Source organism: Dendropsophus ebraccatus, chromosome 14 (genome assembly GCF_027789765.1).
Source record: "Dendropsophus ebraccatus isolate aDenEbr1 chromosome 14, aDenEbr1.pat, whole genome shotgun sequence".
Classification (NCBI taxonomy): domain Eukaryota; kingdom Metazoa; phylum Chordata; class Amphibia; order Anura; family Hylidae; genus Dendropsophus; species Dendropsophus ebraccatus.
Genome location: NC_091467.1, coordinates 53,565,445 through 53,585,245, shown reverse-complemented (window position 1 = coordinate 53,585,245; position 19,801 = coordinate 53,565,445). Strand labels below are relative to the sequence as shown.

Sequence of the window (19,801 nt, the reverse complement as noted above, 5' to 3'; positions counted from 1 at the left end):
ATGACGAGGAGGGGCGGGGCTAAGCGTCAGGAGGAGAGGGGATGGCGGGTTATTTACCTCATATCTCAGGTGGGATGATGGCGGTCTGTACGTGTTCTATAGATATATACCGAGCATAGCAAGTCTTCAGAGCCAGGAGACGGCCAGGAAGTCTCACACATCCCGTGCTCAGACAATACTGCTATATAATAACTAAGTAGTACTACTATACAGTGCCCAATGCTGCCATGTGTGCCCTAACAATACTACTATACTTACAGTGCCCAATGCTGCCATGTGTGCCCTAACAATACTACTATACAGTGCCCAATGCTGCCATGTGGGCCCTAACAATACTGATATACAGTGCCCAATGCTGCCATGTGTGCCCTAACAATACTACTATACAGTGCCCAATGCTGCCCTGTGTACCCTAACAATACTGATATACAGTGCCCAATGCTGCCCTGTGTACCCTAACAATACTGATATACAGTGCCCAATGCTGCCATGTGTGCCCTAACAATACTGATATACAGTGCCCAATGCTGCCCTGTGTGCCCTAACAATACTACTATACAGTGCCCAATGCTGCCATGTGTGCCCTAACAATACTGATATACAGTGCCCAATGCTGCCCTGTGTGCCCTAACACTACTACTATACAGTGCCCAATGCTGCCATGTGTGCCCTAACACTACTACTATACAGTGCCCAATGCTGCCATGTGTGCCCTAACAATACTACTATACAGTGCCCAATGCTGCCATGTGTGCCCTAACAATACTACTATACAATGCCCTAACCATACTGTTATATAATACCTGAGTAATACTGGCAGTACTTCTTTATATACAGTGTCCAGACAATACTGGTATATAATACCCGAGTAATACTACTATACACTGGTTTGACCAAATTCCTAGCGTTGGCTTTTAAATTTGGCCGCGAGGCATTAGTGTCAGTCATGGGTGTTAGGTGCAGCAGCTCTTTTCTCTCTCCATGTCGTATTTTACTTTGTTTTCTTTTCTGAGTGTTAGCACTCCTTCGGGTAAGACCCATGTGACCCCAATTAGCAGGAAGCACCTGTGCACACATGGCGTGTACCTCCAATCTTTACCATTCTACCTGCAGGAGCAATGGTAGTAAGTGAGCAATGTGAATGAGCACAGTTATGACGCGGCAGAGGGGGGCCGGCATGAGGGATGGATGGAGCGGTTCGGCCGGCCTCCCGAACATGACATCATTGTCCCAAGATGGCGGACGGGGGTTGACACAAATCAGGTGAGTATAGTGCATCACACTTCCGGGGGTGGCGTGGATGGGGGGAAACACGGGGAAGGGGGCCATTGACATACATAACATACATTACAAAGTTGTATAACTTTGTAATGTGTGTTATTTTGTGAATAATTGTTTAGCGCCGCACTACCCCTTTAAGTGATGTCAATCTTGCGCTGCAGCTCTAAAGGAGGGAGCGACCTCTTCTGGCTACATAAGGTGAACGGCAGAGCAGAGAGCCAATGCCCTCCTCGCTTTGTCAATGACCCTGCCGCATTTAACTGTATGCGCGCCTTATGAGCGCATACAGTTAAATGGCCAGACAAACCACCCAGTGGCTGAGTGGGCCCCCCAGGAGCAGGGGCCCACTACACCCAATAGACATGCGTTAAGACTGCAAAAGCAATAGCTTTTACAGACAGCATTAACTGGGAGAGTCTTCATTGGGCCCCCTGCCTGTTTGGGCCCAGGAGCGTCCGCCCCCTCTGCCCCAACTAATTACGCTACTGAATTGCTGATAAATACCATATAATACCATCATAATGAGCCCAAATAAGATCGGTATGGGTGTGAACACTCAGACCCAGATCGATCAAAACTTTTGACATGTCTCTGTGACATGTCAAAAGTTTTTTTTATGACGACAGGTACACTTTAAAGTAAAAGTAACCTGTCTGTGAAAGCCAGAAATCTTGCTGGTTGGTAGGCGATTAAATTCTTATTTTATGCAATAAACTGCTAATTAATTATTTAATAATCATACCAATTAGATTTTTTGGATTTTTTTTTAGGTTCTGTCTTTCACAGGTTAAGTGTACCTGCAATAAACATTACGGTCCTCTCTATTCTTTGTAGGCAGGAAACCATAAAAAATTGACAGTGTACTTTCCCCACTGTACATTCGGTGCTGCTTTCCACTAGTATACACCAATTAAAAAGTGCAGTGCTTGGCTATTGCATCCTGGTAAATTAGTGTATACCAGAAGGTGGCCCGAACGTAGTTCCTAGTTGCCATTTTAATCCAAACAGGCAAGCCACACACTCAGTTGTATTACACAAAGTGGTGTACGAACATTTCTACTATTGAATGTTCAACATTATAACGCATCATCACAAAATAGCACCATATGGTCCCAAAATTATTCCACCATTTCATAATACTAGCCATATCACCTCTTATACTGCCTTCCACAGTTCTCACATGGTGCTTTCTAAATGGCCTATACAGCGTCTATTTTACTGCAGAATATAGGGGCAGAATTATCAAAAAATCTGATGGAATTTTACTGCAATTTGTAGTTGTAATTCACCATTTCAGCCTCTAGATGGCAGCAAACACCAAAACTCAAATCTTGTTGCTTTTGTACAAGTTCAGAAGACTCGCCTAGTAATAGGTGACCCCTACAGACCACCCCACTGTTCTACAGACATTTCTGGTAGAATAATGTTGTACCATGTTAGCCATTGAAAGCCGTAGAATAGTGAAGAAATCAGGCAATACCTTTTAGAGGCTAACTGAGTGATATTCTATAGACATTTCTAGTCACCAAACACTCCATAGAAAGTCAGTGCTGGTGACGTATTGCAAACATTGTCACATGCAATGGCTGACTGCTCTAGGAACAGCTTTTAGGTAAATTCAGTTATATTCATTTTATCCAACTTCAACCAATGGATGGCGGATTATTAAATATTCTGGATAATCGAATAGTCATGTGAAAGTCTACTTGTAAGCGAAGAGAATAATCCCTAAACCTATACAATAGCCAGGGCCCCCGTTTCCTTTGGTTTTCAGAAGACTTTAAAGGAGTATCACTTGGCTGTTGCATTTTATTTGGACACTGTGTGGTGGTATTTTTTTAGACACTGTATGGGAGTATTATTTAGACCCCATATGACATGTTAGGACTTTGTTGGATGTATTATTTAGGTATTAGGCTGGGTTCACGCTAAGTTTTCAACTCCCTTTTACTGTTTCAGAATGTTAAATTTTAAAGGAAAACAAAAATGTGGTCAACTGCACATACAAAAAGGCACATAAAGAAAAAAAACATATGGCAATCCCTTTTTTAGGAAATAGATTCTGATGTATGGCATCCCTTAATGTATGCTTTATTTCCTTTTAAAGGAGAAGTTCAGCCAAAAGTTTTTTTTAATATGTTATTACTTATGGAAAGTTAGACAAATTCCTAATGTATATTAAATATGGGAAATGTACATATAGGGCTATTTCCCTTAATTTAGTAGATCATGAAGTGTTCAAATTCTCTCAAAAACCGTGATGTCACGAATCAGGTGTAATTCCTATGGAGTGTCCAGCAGGGGGCGCAGTATATGTAGAAGTCTATGGACTGTATTGAAGTATATAGAAGAGGATGTAATGTAATGTAAAAACGATACTTTATTATTGGACTATGGGTATGGAATAATTGGGGGAGCAAGGACACTTGTTCCCCAAATGAAGGGCACCAAGCAGGTACCTCCTCCCTCCCTGCTTGGTGCAGTGGGACAGATAGACACTACTACTACTCCCATCATCTGCTCATAGTATGTCGGCTGAGGGGGGGGGTCTTGGTGCTGGGGATCTCCCTGGTACTACTACTCCCATCATTTACTCATACTATGAGCAGATGATGAGAGTAGTAGTAGTGTCTATCTGTCACACTGCACCAAACAGGGAGGGAGGAGGTAGTTAGATGTACCGACACCTCTCTCCCTCCCTGCTTGGTGCCCTCCATTTGGGAAGCAAGTGTCCTTGCTCCCCAAATTATTTCATACACAATGGGTGAGATTTATCAAACATGGTGTAAAGTGAAACTGGCTCAGTTGCCCCTAGCAACCAATCAGATTCCACCTTTCATTCCTCACAGACTCTTTGGAAAATGAATGGTGGGATCTGATTGGTTGCTTGGGGCAACTGGACCAGTTTTACTTTACGCCATGTTCGATAAATCTCCCCCATGTGGGACGTATTCATACCCCAGCCTTAAATTAGGCCCAGCCCCCTTTCCTCACCTCATTTATCATGATTTACACCTGCAAGCAGGTTTAGATTTGGTACACCGGGTGCAGGTTCAAGCGCCTGACCGCCCTGATTCACTAAGAGGTCTGCGCCTCTTAGTGAATCCGGCCAGGAAAAGGGGGCAGGGCCTAATTTACTAGTGCATCAGTCTTCATAAATCCCCCCAATGAGTATAATATAAAGAAATTATTTGGCCGCATTGTGTGGACTTTGTTGGAAGTATTTAGGCATTATATAGCAGTATTATGTGGCCATAGTTTAAAGCATATTTAAGTTATTATATGGCAGCATTATTTAGACATTGTATGGGAGTATTATTTAGGCATTATATAGCAGTATTATGAGTATTATTTAGACAGTATTTGGAGTATTATATAGGCATCATACAGTAATATATTTAGGAATTATATGAGAGTATTGTTTAGACACCATTTTTAGGCATTATATAGCAGTATTATGTGGACATTGTTGGCAGTATAATCACATTAGACTCTAAATGGCGGTATTGTTGTATGATAGTATTATTTGGATACCGTATAGAGGTATTATTCTGACATTGGGTTGTATTATTTTACGTGTTGAGCTTTTGAAATCATAGGGAATGCTAGGGAATATTCATATGCTGGGGTGAGGGATTCACTTTCCTTGGAGTCCATGGATCCATTTTCTACATTTCCTGCTGGTATTAGGAGTATATTATATAATAGCTGTACACACTAGATGTTTATATACTTTATGTTCTAATATCCTTTCTGGTGCCTGTGAACGCTTTGTCTATGTTCGTGGCGGACATTATGACACGCATTCATTATCAACTCCGGGCTACGACCATTGTCAAGCTCTTTTGTCTGGCATTAGTTCAGTGTGGCTCCTTTAAGACAAGCATCAGGCCCCCTCCCTCCTCCTTGCAATTGTGAGAAAGGGAGATTAAGGGGGAGAGGCTGAGCATCAGTTGATCACATTGTGAGAAAAGCATCTGTTCCTACATATCAGTGAGGGCTGCTACTCCCCAGCCGTGTCCAGACCATGGTCCCTGGCAGCAGAGCTTCATAACCACAGGCAACTTGCTGATCAGGGGGTCTTCATAGGGACTGTGTGCCCCCCAACCCCACCAAGAGGATGGGATGCTGCACAGGAAGATGCACCTTAATTCTTCTCTGCACAGTCCAGCTGGTGAGTTCCCATTGACTTTCTACTATCACATCACTTTGTAGTGAAGCCTGCATGCCCCGGGACCCTGCTGCCCAATACAACTCTATGCTAACATATAATAAACAATAGCAACAAGGCTTAAAGGATGATGTGAAAAATATAAACTGTAACAGGTCAAAACATTTACAAGGGTAGTGGCACCATCACTATTGTTAAGAGAAACGTGGCGAATAATACTGTGTTATCATTTATTGCTCCAAATTGTGAAAAATGTTCCTAGAGCTGCGTCTGTAGAAAACCAAATGTGATCGCCGCTCTCGGAAAAGATTTGTGATACTGCTATATTTCCTAATAAATTCAATTAGCAAATCACAAAGAAATGCAACAAAAGCCAAAATTGGCATTCAAGTACAAGGGTCTGGACAGATCGCTGGCCAAAACAACATATGGCAGTATTATAAGTATATATTATAAGTATATAATATAAGTTAAATTCTTGTACATAGGGAGCAGTTTTATAGTAGTTATATTCTTGTACATAGGAAGCAGTATTATAGTAGTTATATTCTTGTATATAGGAAGCAGTATTATAGTAGTTATATTCTTGTACATAGGGAACAGTATTATAGTATTTATATTCCTGTATTTCTGAAGCAGTATAATAGTAGTTATATTCCTGTATATAGGGGCAGTATTATAGTAGTTATATTCTTGTACATAGGGAACAGTATTATAGTAGTTATATTCTTGTATTTCGGAAGCAGTATTATAGTAGTTATATTCCTGTATATAGGGGACAGTGTTATAGTAGTTAGATTCTTGTATATAGGAGCAGTATTATAGTAGTTATATCTTTACACATAGGCGCAGTAATATATTAGTTATATTGTTGTAAATATAAGGCACTGTTATTGAAATTTACATGTAGAAAGTAACTGATGTCCACAGTATATCGGGTCAGCCATCTTTGTTTCATCCTGCTACATATTTAAGGATAATCATGATAAGCTAAATGACTTTAAAAAAGCCTGTGACCTGAATTCACCTGTACATAAGGGGCAGTATTATAGTAGTTATATTCTTGTACATAGGAGCAGTATTATAGTAGTTATATTCTTGTATATAGGGGCAGTATTATAGTAGTTATATTCTTGTATATAGGGGGCAGTATTATGGTAGTTATATTATTGTATATAGGAGGCGGTATTATAGTAGTTATATTGTTGTATATAAGGGGCAGTTTAAAAGTAGGTTTTTTGCTGTACATAGGAGCAGTATTATAGTAGTTGTATTCTCTAAAAAGGTAAATTCATTTGAGTGTGTAATTGCCCTGTAAGAATCTTTGTTGCCCCAGGCAGGTATAAAAGCATCACCTGCTCAGTGCTAGAGAAGTCAGGCAGATGTTTCTAGAATGTCCTGATCTCAGTTATAAGTGTTGAGGGGGTATCACACTTCTACGATTTGTCAGGTTGTGTGTATCCAGCCTGTCAGACACCCCCCTTCCCTTTATACTATTGGGTTTATGTATGAGCTTGGACAGGCATCTCCCCCAGCGATTTGCAGTGACTTGCAGTGATTTATTGCTTAGTTTTGGAATGTTATGTCCTTGGGGTCAAGTTTGTTTTTGTAAAAATGATGACAATAAACAGGCAAAAATACAATATTCTGTTGTAAAGTACTGCAACTATAAAGAAGAGTTTCATGTCAGGGGTGACACGTGCAGGGGACATCGCTGTGCGTAAACTACATTTTTTGTTTTCATATTAAAAAGACAAGTCTGCGCCTGACTACTGCTCAGAACATATGGTAACTATGGGGCTCATGCATTATACTTCTCACTGCTGAGGGTTCGCTACAATTGTATCCTCCATGGGATGAGCTACATTTTACCTGTCAACATGTTCATCTCACAGAGGAGTGTCTAAAATTGTTACAAATTGTATTAGTTTGCAGCTTCTGAAAGTAAACAGGAATGTTACCATTTACTGGAAGCAAGCAGAGATCTTGAAAATGGTGAAAAGGAGTATTAGAAAGCTGTGACTTATGAGGCAGAGGAGTGACAACCTCTAGCACAGGGTCTGTGTACAGACATCTTTTGTCTGCATGGAAAGAGGGGGGGGGGGGGTGAAGTCACGGTGGTCCTAAGGGATGGGGGTAGGGCAGGGGTTTCCCAGCTCCAAGTACAGGAACGCTAGGCTTGTGTGGCATCCAGAGGCTTTAACAACACCTCCACAGAATTGAGGTTAACCCTTTAATCACCAGCAAGTTGCCTGTCTAACTTTGGATATCAGGGCGTAATCGAAGTTTGGATTAAATTTTTTTATAGAGTTGCCCTTTAAATTTTTTTAAAGCATGGTGACTACCTCCATGTACAGTAACACATAGAAGGGGTAGATGTATAAGGGAGTGATGTGGCCTCATCAGGTCCACACTTTCCCAGGGGGGATGTGAGGGCAATGTCTTTGTCACAGCCAGAATGGAATTCCTCAATAAGGAATGGCTTGTTTTGATTGCTGTCATTGTATTTTTCTAGTGCAAATAATTGGGGTTGCCATGGTGATACTGCAGCTCCTCCCCCTCCCCCCACCAAGTGTCGCCCTCTCTCAATGTTGCCCCTTGTTGTTATAACCAGACTGTGTACAAAGGTCTAACAAACATGGTGGTCTGCCCCTCTGATGTAGTCTGCAATAGTATCACACATCACTGGCTTAGGGCCCTATCACACGGGCTGATTATCGTGCGAAAAATCGTTATATCGTTCAAATTTAAACGATAATCGTTTTGTGTAACAATTGAAAAATCGTTCGTATGTCGTTGATCATTAAATTTAGATCTGAACCTAAAATTATCGTTAATCGTTCGCTGTAATTCCACGTTCTTTCGCTCAAGTTCCGCATTTTTTCACTAATCGTTCAGTGTAATTGCACATTGTTCATTGTTTTACTGGCATTAGAAGGAATAAACGATCATAGTAACGATCACAATAACCATCATAGTAACGATCGTAACTAACGACCATCTTTCTGTGTAATATGGTGAACGATTTTAGGTTAACGATAAACAATCTTGTTTGCGATTGTTTATCGTTAGTCGTTAATCGTTGTAATAGGACCTTTAGATACAGCAGCTCAGCAGATTTGCATCACACATAATAGGATTGAATACACAGCTCAGCAGACAGTATCACGCATGATAGGTTTAGATACAGCACCTTAGCAGACAGTATCACATAGGATACACATCTCGGCAGACAGTATTACAAATGATAAGCTTAGATACAGCAACTAAGCAAATCGTATCACACATAATAGGCTTCAGGGTCTTTTTACACTTGCCGATCTTCAGCCGTCTGCTGCCACAAACGAGTGCTGATCAGAAAGATTGTCACTCATTTGCAGTTCCTTTTACCAAACTATTAATAGTGCCGCCGGACTGCACAAACAATCACTGAATTGTTTATGCAGCCATTTAATTATATTGATATTGGCCGCACATCACATTTACACTGGGAGATAAGCGACCAATAGCGCTCATTTTTGCCACTGCACAAAAGATGCAATCAGCGACAAGCAGGGGTTTTCTCCTCTTTTTGGCTGATCGCTAACACTTTCACATAGGTTGATTATCAGCTGAACGAGCGTTTCTAGTTTCTAGACTTATGCTACGTTTACACGGAACGATTATCGGGTGAATTTTCACGATAACGATCGAATTCGAACGATAATCGTACGTGTAAACGCGGCGAACGATCGATAAATCGTTCATTTTGATCTTTTAACATGTTCTTAAATAGTCGTTCACAAAAAATTTGCCGATCGTTCCGTGTAAACAGTCACTGATTTTACCTCTGTGTGAGATAGGCTTAAGCGATCGCAAAACGAATTTTCTGTACGATATATCGTTCCATCTAAACGCTGATCGTTATAAAAAAAAAATCGTTACTTCAAAATCGTTAATCGTACAATCGGGCCAATAATCGCCTTGTGTAAACTTAGCATTAGATACATAACCTTAAAGGGGTAGTTCACCCAAAAAATTCTTTTGAATCAACTGGGGCCAGAAAGTGCCAGAGTTTGTAATGTACTTCTATTAAAACAAATCTTAAGTTTTCCCTTAGTTATCAGCTACTGTATGTTCTGCAGGAAGTGGTGTATTCTTTCCAGTCTGGAGAGCAGGAGAGGTTTGCTTCTGCTCTGGACAGTTGCTGTCATGCACAGAGGGAGCAGCAGATAGCAGTGTGTCAGACTGGAGAGAATACACTACTTCCTGCGGGACATACAGCAGCTGATAAGTACTGGAAGACTTGAGAATTTTTCATGAAAGTAAGTTACAAATCTCTGGAACTTGCTGGGACCAGTTGATTTAATAGAACAAATTTGGGTGAACATCCCCTTTAGCACAGTATCACATATATGGCAGGATTAGATATACTAGCCTAACAGTATTGCACAGGGTAGACATGGATTCATAAACTCAGTAGACAGTATCACACATTATAGAGTTAAGCCCCTATTACACGGGGCAATATTGGGGAGCTTGCTTGCTTGCTCCTCGTTCCCCGCTTGCTGCCGACGCTATTACATGTGTCGTCAGCTAGCGGGGGGGTTCCGGGGGGGCGCGTGGAGGCTACCCGGGTGATCGCTAGATTGTCTGGGCAGCCCATAGAGGATAGTGGCGGTCTGCTGCATATCGCTGCTATCCTGGAAGTTTGTCTTTCAACTTGTTGAAAGATAAACGACAGCAACGATCAGCTGACATCGTTCATGTCGGTTGATGGTTGTCTTCTATTACACCAGACGATTATTGCCCAAGTATGGCCAATAACTGTTTAGTGTAATCGACCGTTATGGTCCTAGGGTTAGATGAAGTGATATTTTGTTTCCACCAATTAATGATAAACGATTGCAAACAAGCACTTTTGGCAACAACGTAAAATCAGTCACCATAATACACGGAACGATATGATCATTCCTATACTCTAGTATACGGATGATCGTAATTACAAACAAACAGTGTGTACGTACGCCGAAAGATTTGCGGACAATTTGCCAACAATGATTTTAATATCAGCTCAAAAGATACGGCCAACGACATAGGAACGGAATTTCATTAGTCGTTTGATCATTGCCTGCACACACACAGAAAGATTACCTCTTAAATTCAACTATATTCGATATAAAGGTTTTTCGCACAATAATCTTTCTGTGTAATAAGGTCCTTAAGGGCCTATTACACTGGTCGTTAAGAGGAGCAAACGAGCGCTCGTTTGCTCCTTCGTTCCCCGCTCGCTGCCGCCGCTATTCAACGCGGCTGCAGTGAGCGGGTGAGTGCGGGAGGGGCGTCGGGGAGCTGCGGGGGGGGGCTGCCCGGGTGATCGCTGATCGTCCGGGCAGCCCATAGGATACAGCAGTGTCTGCTGCCGATGTTCCTATTCAACGGAGCGACGGCAGCAGATCGCTGCTATATCAGTCGCTTGTTTTTCAACATGTTGAAAAACAAGCGACTGCAACGATCAGCCGACATGAACGATGTCGGCTGATCGTTGCACTCTATTCCACGGGACGATTATCGTCCGTAGCGGCTGATATCGGCCGAATACGGACGATAATCGTTCCGTGGAATAGGGTCTTTAGATGCACTAGCACAGAAGACAGTGTTACACATGATGGTGTTTTCTACACAGGTCAACACACAGTATGCCTCTTCCAGGCTTGCTCAGATCCAGGTTGTGTAGGTGAGATGCCGTCACCACTATACAGTGTGCAAGGACAGCAGCTTCCAGACTACAGCAGGTGGTCCCTCCAGTGGCTGCACTGCCAGATGGTCCTATTACCCTGATTCATATTTTTCCATCCTGACAGTCTAGGATCATTTTCAGGTATGAATGAGGCTGTATGTATCCTTGCTTTTATTAGGACGTACTTAAAGGGGTTATCCAGCGCTACAAAAACATGGCCACTTTCCCCCTACTGTTGTCTCCAGTTTGGGTGGGGTTTTGAAACTCAGTTCCATTGAAGTAAATGGAGCTTAATTGCAAACCGCACCTGAACTGGAGACAACAGTAGGAGGAAAAGTGGCCATGTTTTTGTAGCGCTGGATAACCTCTTTAATGTGGTCTCAGTGGTTTATCAGTCTGAGAACAAATGGGTTGAGCAGCTGAAATGTAACCTGGCCAATCCTTCTTTACCCCAACATTATATGTTAGGAGACCCTTGTACACTTTAAACCAGGGATAGGGAACCTGTTGACGATAATCAGCATGTGTAATGCTACGTTTACACGGAACGATATTTTGGCCGATCGTAAGATTAACGAAGTCGGAGTAACAATTTTTTTTTCATGACGATCAGTGTTTAGACGGTACGATACATCGTACCAGAAACTTGTTTTGTGATCGCTTAAGCCTATCTCGCACATAGGTAAAATAGGTGAACGACTGTTTACACGGAATGATCTGCGAATTTTTTGCGAACGACGAACGATGATTTAAGAACATGTTCAAAGATCAAAATGAACGATTTCTCAAATTCACACGATAATCGTTCCGTGTAAACGCAGCATTAGTCCCATAAGGTGTTTCTTCCCCTATGTCTAAAAAAGGGGTGTAATCTTAAATTAGATGCAGTTTTTAAGTCCCCAATAAACATTAGGAAATATTTTCACCAACCTGCTGTTTTCATAAGGACTGGCCAGCGTCTATAGGACAGACATCCAGGTCCAGAAGAAATGATGGTTAATGTAGGACACTATGGCTGGCTATTTTTGGGAATACTATAGGTCAGTGCTTCTCAAACTGTGAGACGGGCCTCACCAGTGAGGCACCTCCTATCTGGAGAGACACAGCTGGGGAGGCAGTTCTGACAAAAGTGACCATAAAATGCACAGTCCTGTTCCCCTCGCTCCCCATCCGCCAATCAGTGCACTGATTGGCGGATGGGGAGCGAGGGGAGCCGGGAGCCTCACACACAGCCGTGGTGCCAAGCAGATAATGTATGCTGCAGACCTGGGGGCTTCGGGTGGCGGAACGCGGGGGTTAAAAGGGCCGGGTCACATACTGGCAGCGGAATGGAAATTCCGCTGCGGGTATGTGACCCATTCACTTCACACTACCAGGATATGCAGTGGATTTCGCTGCAAACTTGCAGCGTGAAATCCGCTGCCCATTCGGTACGTTTGAAGCTACCCTTAGGTGGTTATTTTATGAGGACAAGCATGGTGGCTGGCTGACTGTGTTATGGAGGCACTGCAACTGGTGTATTATAAGCACACTGGCTAGTTACATTATAGGGGAGCTGTTGCTGATTTTGTTATAGGGGCACTGTGGTAGGTGTATATTGGACACACTGGTTGGATATATTATAGGGGAGTTGTTGCTAGTTATGTTATAGGGCTCTGTCACCAGTATCAGGTATTCAGGCAATCCCCCCCCCATGTTATGATATACAGTGTCGGAGCAGGAGCCGTCTGTGTATTGGAATGCAGGATAAGGAGTTCAGCCTCCTGATCACCAGAACCGCAGTAATGAGTTTTAATTTTCCATGGGGGATACAAATGTTCTCATCTGACGAGGCTAAGCCTTGTGTAATAGGATTTGTCCAGCTCTCTGCCTGGGCACAGCACAGGGAGGTTGGCACACAGAAGGCGTCTGACATAGGTATTCAGGATGGTGCCAGAAGATCCCCATATGATCTGATTATTGACACTGTTAGAGATCTTATGGTGCGTTTACACAGACAGATTTATCTGACAGATCTTTGAAGCCCAAACCAGGAACAGACTATAAACAGGGATCAAGTCATAAAGGAAAGACTGGGATCTATCCTCTTTTCAAATCCATTCCTGGCTTTGGCTTCCAAAATCTGTCAGATAAATCTATCTGTGTAAACGCAGCATAAGGGTCCGTTTACACACACAGATTATCTGACATATCTTCCAGATTTTTGCAGCCAAAACCAGAAATGGATTTAAAAAAAAGAGAAATCTCAGTCTTTCCTTTATGACCTGTTCCCTGTTTATAGTCCATTCCTGGCTTTGGATGCAAAAATCTGTCAGATATCTGTCAGATAATCTGTGTGTGTAAACGGACTCTTAGCACATGTCATTACCACCTCATCGCTCCGCTAAGGGTCCATTTACACAGAAAGATTATCTGACAGATTATCTGCCAAAGATTTGAAGCCAAAGCCAGGACTGGATTTGAAAAGAGGAGAAATCTCAGGCTTTAATGTAAGACCCGATCTCTGTTTATTGTCTGTTCCTGGTTTTGGCTTCAAATCTTTGGCAGATAATCTGTCAGATAATCTTTCTGTGTAAAAGGGCCCTAAGCCAGGCTGGTATCAAGTCAAGTCAATCAACAGTCACCTATAATAAGAGGTGGATACACAAGAGGGCCTGTAATAGGCTTGTCCTTTCTATATTATGCCTGTCTATATGCCTGTGATACACTGTGACTTTTTGTAGCGCTAAAAGACTGACTTTATCAATAGATTTCCTTAAATTAATCTACCGTTAGATTCCTTAAGGTTGCGTTCACACATACCACATTAGTAGCGGATTACACCTGATACTTGTTACTATTATGTCCTATGACTCTGCATTCTCGCAGTGGATTTTTATTCTGCTATGATGTCTACTGAGAACAGATCATGCTTACCTGCTTGCGCTCCCGCCTGCTTCTCTGGCTCTTGGGTCAATGGCTGCGGCGGGACAGCTTTGCAAATCCACTGCCATTGGCCATAACAGTACAGAATATCGCAGCGTGAAATACGATACGAATGCGGTACATGTGAACGCACCCTAAAGCCATGTTCACACAATGTATATTTTCATAAAAGTACGGCCGTTGTTGCAATCGGCAACTACAGCCGTACTTTGTACGAAAATATATGTTGCTTTAACCTTCTATGGAATCACATAGTATGAAATGTCAGTTTTCTGCAGCCGCTATTTGGTGGATATCAGCTGTAGAAAACCCTGTCAGTGCACACTATTGAGTAAGCGGATGATCTTTAGGACCGCAGAGTTCTGATGCGGGCGCATCCACTGCAGTACCGGCTGGGATGATCTTTATTGAGACCAGCCGGGTTATGGAACGGCCGGTGTCTAACGTTGCCTACATAGCCTAAATCAGGTTTTGGCACAGATTTTCCCCTCATATTAATGCCTCATTATTATGTATTTATCCGAAGCTTAGAGTTCCCAATCCGTTATAAGAAGGAGGGGAAATCAGTGCGCTGGGCCCGCCTCCAGTGCGCAAGACTAGCTAATTAGCATATTGACAAAACAGAGATATCGCAGGAACTGGGTGGGGATGCTGATAATGAAGGGCACCTTTAGAATAGGTTCAGCACCACTTATCAGGTAGTTATAAAAGCGCGATTTAAGCAATCTGAAGGTAAATTTGCTAATGGGATGTTCCCATGTTAACTAAAATAGTTATACTTGTAGGACTCGTTAAGTTAAATATTTTCGCAAATACATTCATTTACCAAATGTACCTCCTTCTCCTGATATACTGCTATTTCTCCTTTAATTTTGGACAGCTTGTTTAGGTTACTGACTGCCATTCTGCTCTAAAAGCAGTGGTCAGACTAACGTATAGGAGGACATTTACAAGGACCAGCATACTCATATGCTGGTCTTAAAGGGGTTATCCAGTGCTACAAAAACATGGCCACTTTCCCCCTACTATTGTCTCTAGTTTGGGTGGGGTTTTGAAACTCAGTTGCATTGAAGTAAATGGAGCTTAATTGCAAACCGCACCTGAACTGGAGACAAGAGTAGGGGGAAAATGGCCATGTTTTTGTAGCGCTGGATAACCCCTTTAAATTAGGCCGACCCCTTTTCCCTGGTCGGATTTACTAAGAGGCACACAGCTCTTACTAACCCCGACCGGCCCTTCCAGCAGGTGTAGATTTGTATCATGATTTACGCCTTATAGTGCTTTGAAGCAATTTCAGTCTATTCTGGCCCCAAAAAACTTGTTGACTTGTACATTATAGTGTTTTTTGGGAACTCACAGTTAGATTATGTTCCTAGGCATATCCTCAGATTTTACTCCCTGTAATGTATTTTTTTCATTGTTCCATTATCCCCATTAAAGGAGGCTAAAATCCACATCCTGGCTGTACAGCACGTTTTAGGTGCCGAATGAATGAAATGTCACTTACTGATGTGTATTCCTAATACTATGTGTAAACCATGGTGAATATTAGGAATAGACTGGTTTACCACTGGGTATCTAAACCTGTTCACTAACCCATAATGTCATCCATACATTCAGGAGTATATTAGGTCTCTGGGTCCATGTAGTGGATGTTTTCTTGCAGCAGTGAGTATCTTCACTATTTGTGTGCCTTATATTGTCCGACTGGCAGAATCCTAAGCGGGTATATGGCAAGAGGCAGGGATTTATCTAAACGCAGGCACTCCCCTGGGTCTTTTTTACCCATAGACGAATATTCACGCAGACAGTGGGAAATGCGTGAAGCTCTGTGTTACTAAATGGATTTGTTCTGCTCTAATGATCTGACTCCATGTGGTATCACCCCCTTCACATCCTCAGGTACCAATGTATAAACTACATTCCACCTGAAATAACCTCACAAGATGCAGACCCCTCAACTCTTGCATATGCCTGTTTACAGTAGATGGTATGTTTTATCCATTTTTGTATATGCCATAAATGCTGCAGTACATCTTTGAACAAGACTGCTGTACCAATGCTCGTAAATAGCTACTGAATAGCATTCTAGGGCTTGGTCTGGAAGGCAGGAAGATATGGAGGGAGAGGGTCTATACAGAGGATTTGGTAAAGAAATATCTAGTCTTATGTGAGCAAAAGGCATCAGCAACACAGATCTGCCTCCTGTACAAAGTATTGGCCTGTAGGACACCACAAGATTCCTTGAAAAAAAAATTGTGATTTAAAAAAAAACCTTTGTAGATCTATATACTGTATATTGCTCTGTAAGCATCTCCCCCACCCCCGCTCCTGAGGGAATGTGGAGACTAGGTGAGACCCTATTAATTCACTGCTGTCAGTCATTGACCGATCATTACAGATCAATTCTTGGATTTTTTTCTCCTAAAATCCTAAGACCTTATTAGCAGAAGCAGAGAAAAGCTCTTTGTTTTACTGTAAGATTTTTATTCCTACAGTCAGGCTCATATATTGTGCATAGGAACTAAGAGGAGGAAAGTGACAACTGCTGTAAACATAGGGGGAGATTTAGCAATCAGTTTTAAACTAAGGCCATATTCACATTCTGTAAGAACATCAGCTGTTATTTGACCCGGCCGTGTCAAAGAACGGCCCCTGTCTTACATGTTCATCTGGCCTATACTGTTGCTGGATAAACATAATTTAATTTTAATTGGAATTTCGGCACATTCAGTTGTGCCCACACTCCAATTTGTCAGATAAATAAAGCAGGACAAATACAAGTTGCTTCAAAATTGCTTCTTTGTTGAAAAACTTCATGCACAATACAATAACATAAGCAGAATAAATCACCACAGTGTTGTAGACGGGAGGCTGGTCTTCACGCCGCATCCTCAAGTCCATAGAGGCGACCTGGCGACCGGAAGTGATGTAGTGCGCTACGTTATGCTTGAGAAAGGGTTTATCCTGAAACGTAGCGTGCTACCTCACTTCCGGTCGCCAGGAGGGTGAGAGCCTCTATGGACTTGAGGATATGAGGAGCGCCGCGGCTGCTGCGTGAAGACCAGCCTCCCATCTACAACACTGTGGTGATTTATTCTGCTTATGTTATTGTATTGTGCATAAAGTTTTTTAACAAAGAAGCAATTTTGAAGCAACTTGTATTTGTCCTGCTTTATTTATCTGACACATTTGGAATACTGGGACTAGCGACCCAGAATAGGACATTGTTCACACAGTGTTGGATATGGCACAGGATTGCTTTTTCTAACCCGCACTCCAATTTACCATTGACCGCAGTGAAAAGTTAGGCCGGGAGCCATACCCTACACTGTGAGCACAGCCTGTTTTCTACGGCCGTTGTTCACCAAATTGCGGACGTAGAAAATAGACCTGTCAGCTATTTTCTGCAGCCGCAGTGAACAACATTGGTAGTTTATACCATGTGTATAAACAATGGCCATTGTCCCACTCAGTTGCATTCAATCAAGCAATGTGTAATAAACAACGGCCATTGTTGCAACCTGCAACAACGGCCGTTGTTTTACCATCAAATACAGTGTGTGAACTTGGCCTAAGGCCAAGGCAATTCACACATTAGTAATTTTCGAGGTCCGTGGATGAAGTCCACTATCTACCTCTGTGATCCGTGAAAAACCATCCGTTTTGCATATAGTACGTGTCCATGTTTTCCAAGGATCTGTTCAAAGCTTTTGAAATTACACTGATTACATCACATCTGTGTTTTTCACTGATTGCACGCATGTCAGATCTGTTCAATCCGTGAAAGACACTCATCTCATAGACTTTTATGGGGAAGTTGTGATGTATTGGATCCATTAAAAAACGGATTCTGTGAATGTCTCAATAGAGAACAATGGACTATAAAATTGTCCATGATCACGGACAATTTCATGGAATGTGTGAATGCAGCCTAAGGCTATATTTCGCGGCCGGACATATACGCGGTAAACTCAGCCCGGAGATTTACGCTACTTGCGGCCGGCTACGTACGGACCGCGAACTTACGCCCGTAGTCTACTTACGCTTCCCGAGCGCCCTACGTAGCGATCTGACAGCGGTCACCCCACGGACACCCCACAGAACCTTTTGGATCGGCACAAAAAGCTGCAAAAATGAAGAAATCACCACTACGTACGGGACCGCATGTAACGCTACGGGCGTAAGTTACGGCATTTTCGTCCTCAAACAATGGTCTGGTTAATTTTTTATGGTGCCACGTACGATCCGGGTGTAAGTTCGTACGTAGTGTGAACTGTGCAGCCGTACATCGTATACTTTCCATTGTACGCAAACTACGTAAGTCTCCGGCCGCTTATTTACGGAACGCGCTACGGCCAGAAACTTACGTAGTGTGAACATAGCCTAAGAATGTTCTTTTTTGCCTATAGCAACCAATCACAGCTCTTTTCATATTCTTTTAATATGTTCAAGAAAATAACTACATGTGCTATAATACTGCTCCTATGTACAAGAATATAACCACTATAATACTGCTCCTATATACAAGAATATAACTACTATAGTACTGCTCCTATATACAAGAATATAACTACTATAACACTGCTCCTATGTACAAGAATATAACTACTATAATACTGCTCCTATATACAAGAATATAACTACTATAATACTGCTCCTATATACAAGAATATGACTACTATTGTACTGCCCCTATATACAAGAATATAACTACTATAATACTGCTCCTATGTACAAGAATATAACCACTATAATACTGTCCCTATATACAAGAATATAACTACTATAATACTGCTTCCTATATACAACAATATAACTACTATAATACTGCTCCTATGTACAAGAATATAACTACTGTAATACTGCTCCTATGTACAAGAATATAACTACTATAATACTGCTTCCTATATACAAGAATATAACTACTATAATACTGCTCCTATATACAAGAATATAACTACTATAATACTGCTCCTATGTACAAGAATATAACTACTATAATACTGCTCCTATGTACAAGAATATAACCACTATAATACTGCTCCTATGTACAAGAATATAACTACTATAATACTGCTCCTATATACAAGAATATAACTGCTATAATACTGCTCCGTATGTACAAGAATATAACTACTATAATACTGCTCCTATGTACAAGAATATAACTATTATAATAAAGTCTCCCTATGTACAAGAATATAACTACTATAATACTGCTCCTATATACAAGAATATAACTACTATAATACTGCTCCTATGTACCAGAATAGAACTACTATAGTATTGTCCTCTATAATAGTGATCACAATGTGTGGTATAGTCTAGATTCTCTCCTAATTTATGTTTATACACTTTCAGTTATTTGCCCCACAAGGGGTAAGTAATGGGTTAAGTGCTGCATTGATTTACACTATCTATAACACATGACCTTTGATTTCATGCAATGAGTACTGAGAAACATCACAAATTGAAGGACCCCAAAGGAAGGTTACTATAGCAACCTGGGGGGGTAAACCAATTAAAACAAACCTGGTTATAGTCTGCAGGTGTGTCGCTGTACAGGTGCACAGCATCCGCTCCTACCCACTGATTTTGCTGACATACAGATAGTAAGCTCTGGCAGTGCCAGCTTATCCTGTCTGTATTGCAGAGATGCTTGCACCATTGTTGGCAGATATTTTAGGAGAGGTACCAGATAA

The 19,801-nt window shown here is 41.8% G+C and overlaps 1 protein-coding gene across 11 annotated transcripts in view; it reads left to right on the top strand.

Moving 5' to 3' along the window:
- The window catches only part of NKAIN4 (sodium/potassium transporting ATPase interacting 4), a 104,856-nt gene that overhangs the window by 62,746 nt on the left and 22,309 nt on the right, over nucleotides 1–19,801 (top strand). For 3 of the 11 annotated variants that reach the window (XM_069953587.1, XM_069953586.1, XM_069953579.1), the window contains exons 1-2: nucleotides 13–69; nucleotides 1,114–1,263. The exons of 2 other annotated variants lie outside the window; for them this stretch is intronic. In XM_069953587.1, coding sequence (XP_069809688.1) covers nucleotides 1,189–1,263 — 75 coding nt within the window. In that variant the 5' untranslated portion in view covers nucleotides 13–69; nucleotides 1,114–1,188. Of the gene's footprint in view, nucleotides 1–11; nucleotides 70–1,113; nucleotides 1,264–4,396; nucleotides 5,456–16,062; nucleotides 16,087–19,801 lie in introns of those variants that run through there. 6 more of the 11 variants (XM_069953588.1, XM_069953580.1, XM_069953583.1 and 3 more) reach the window with 5 other exon arrangements.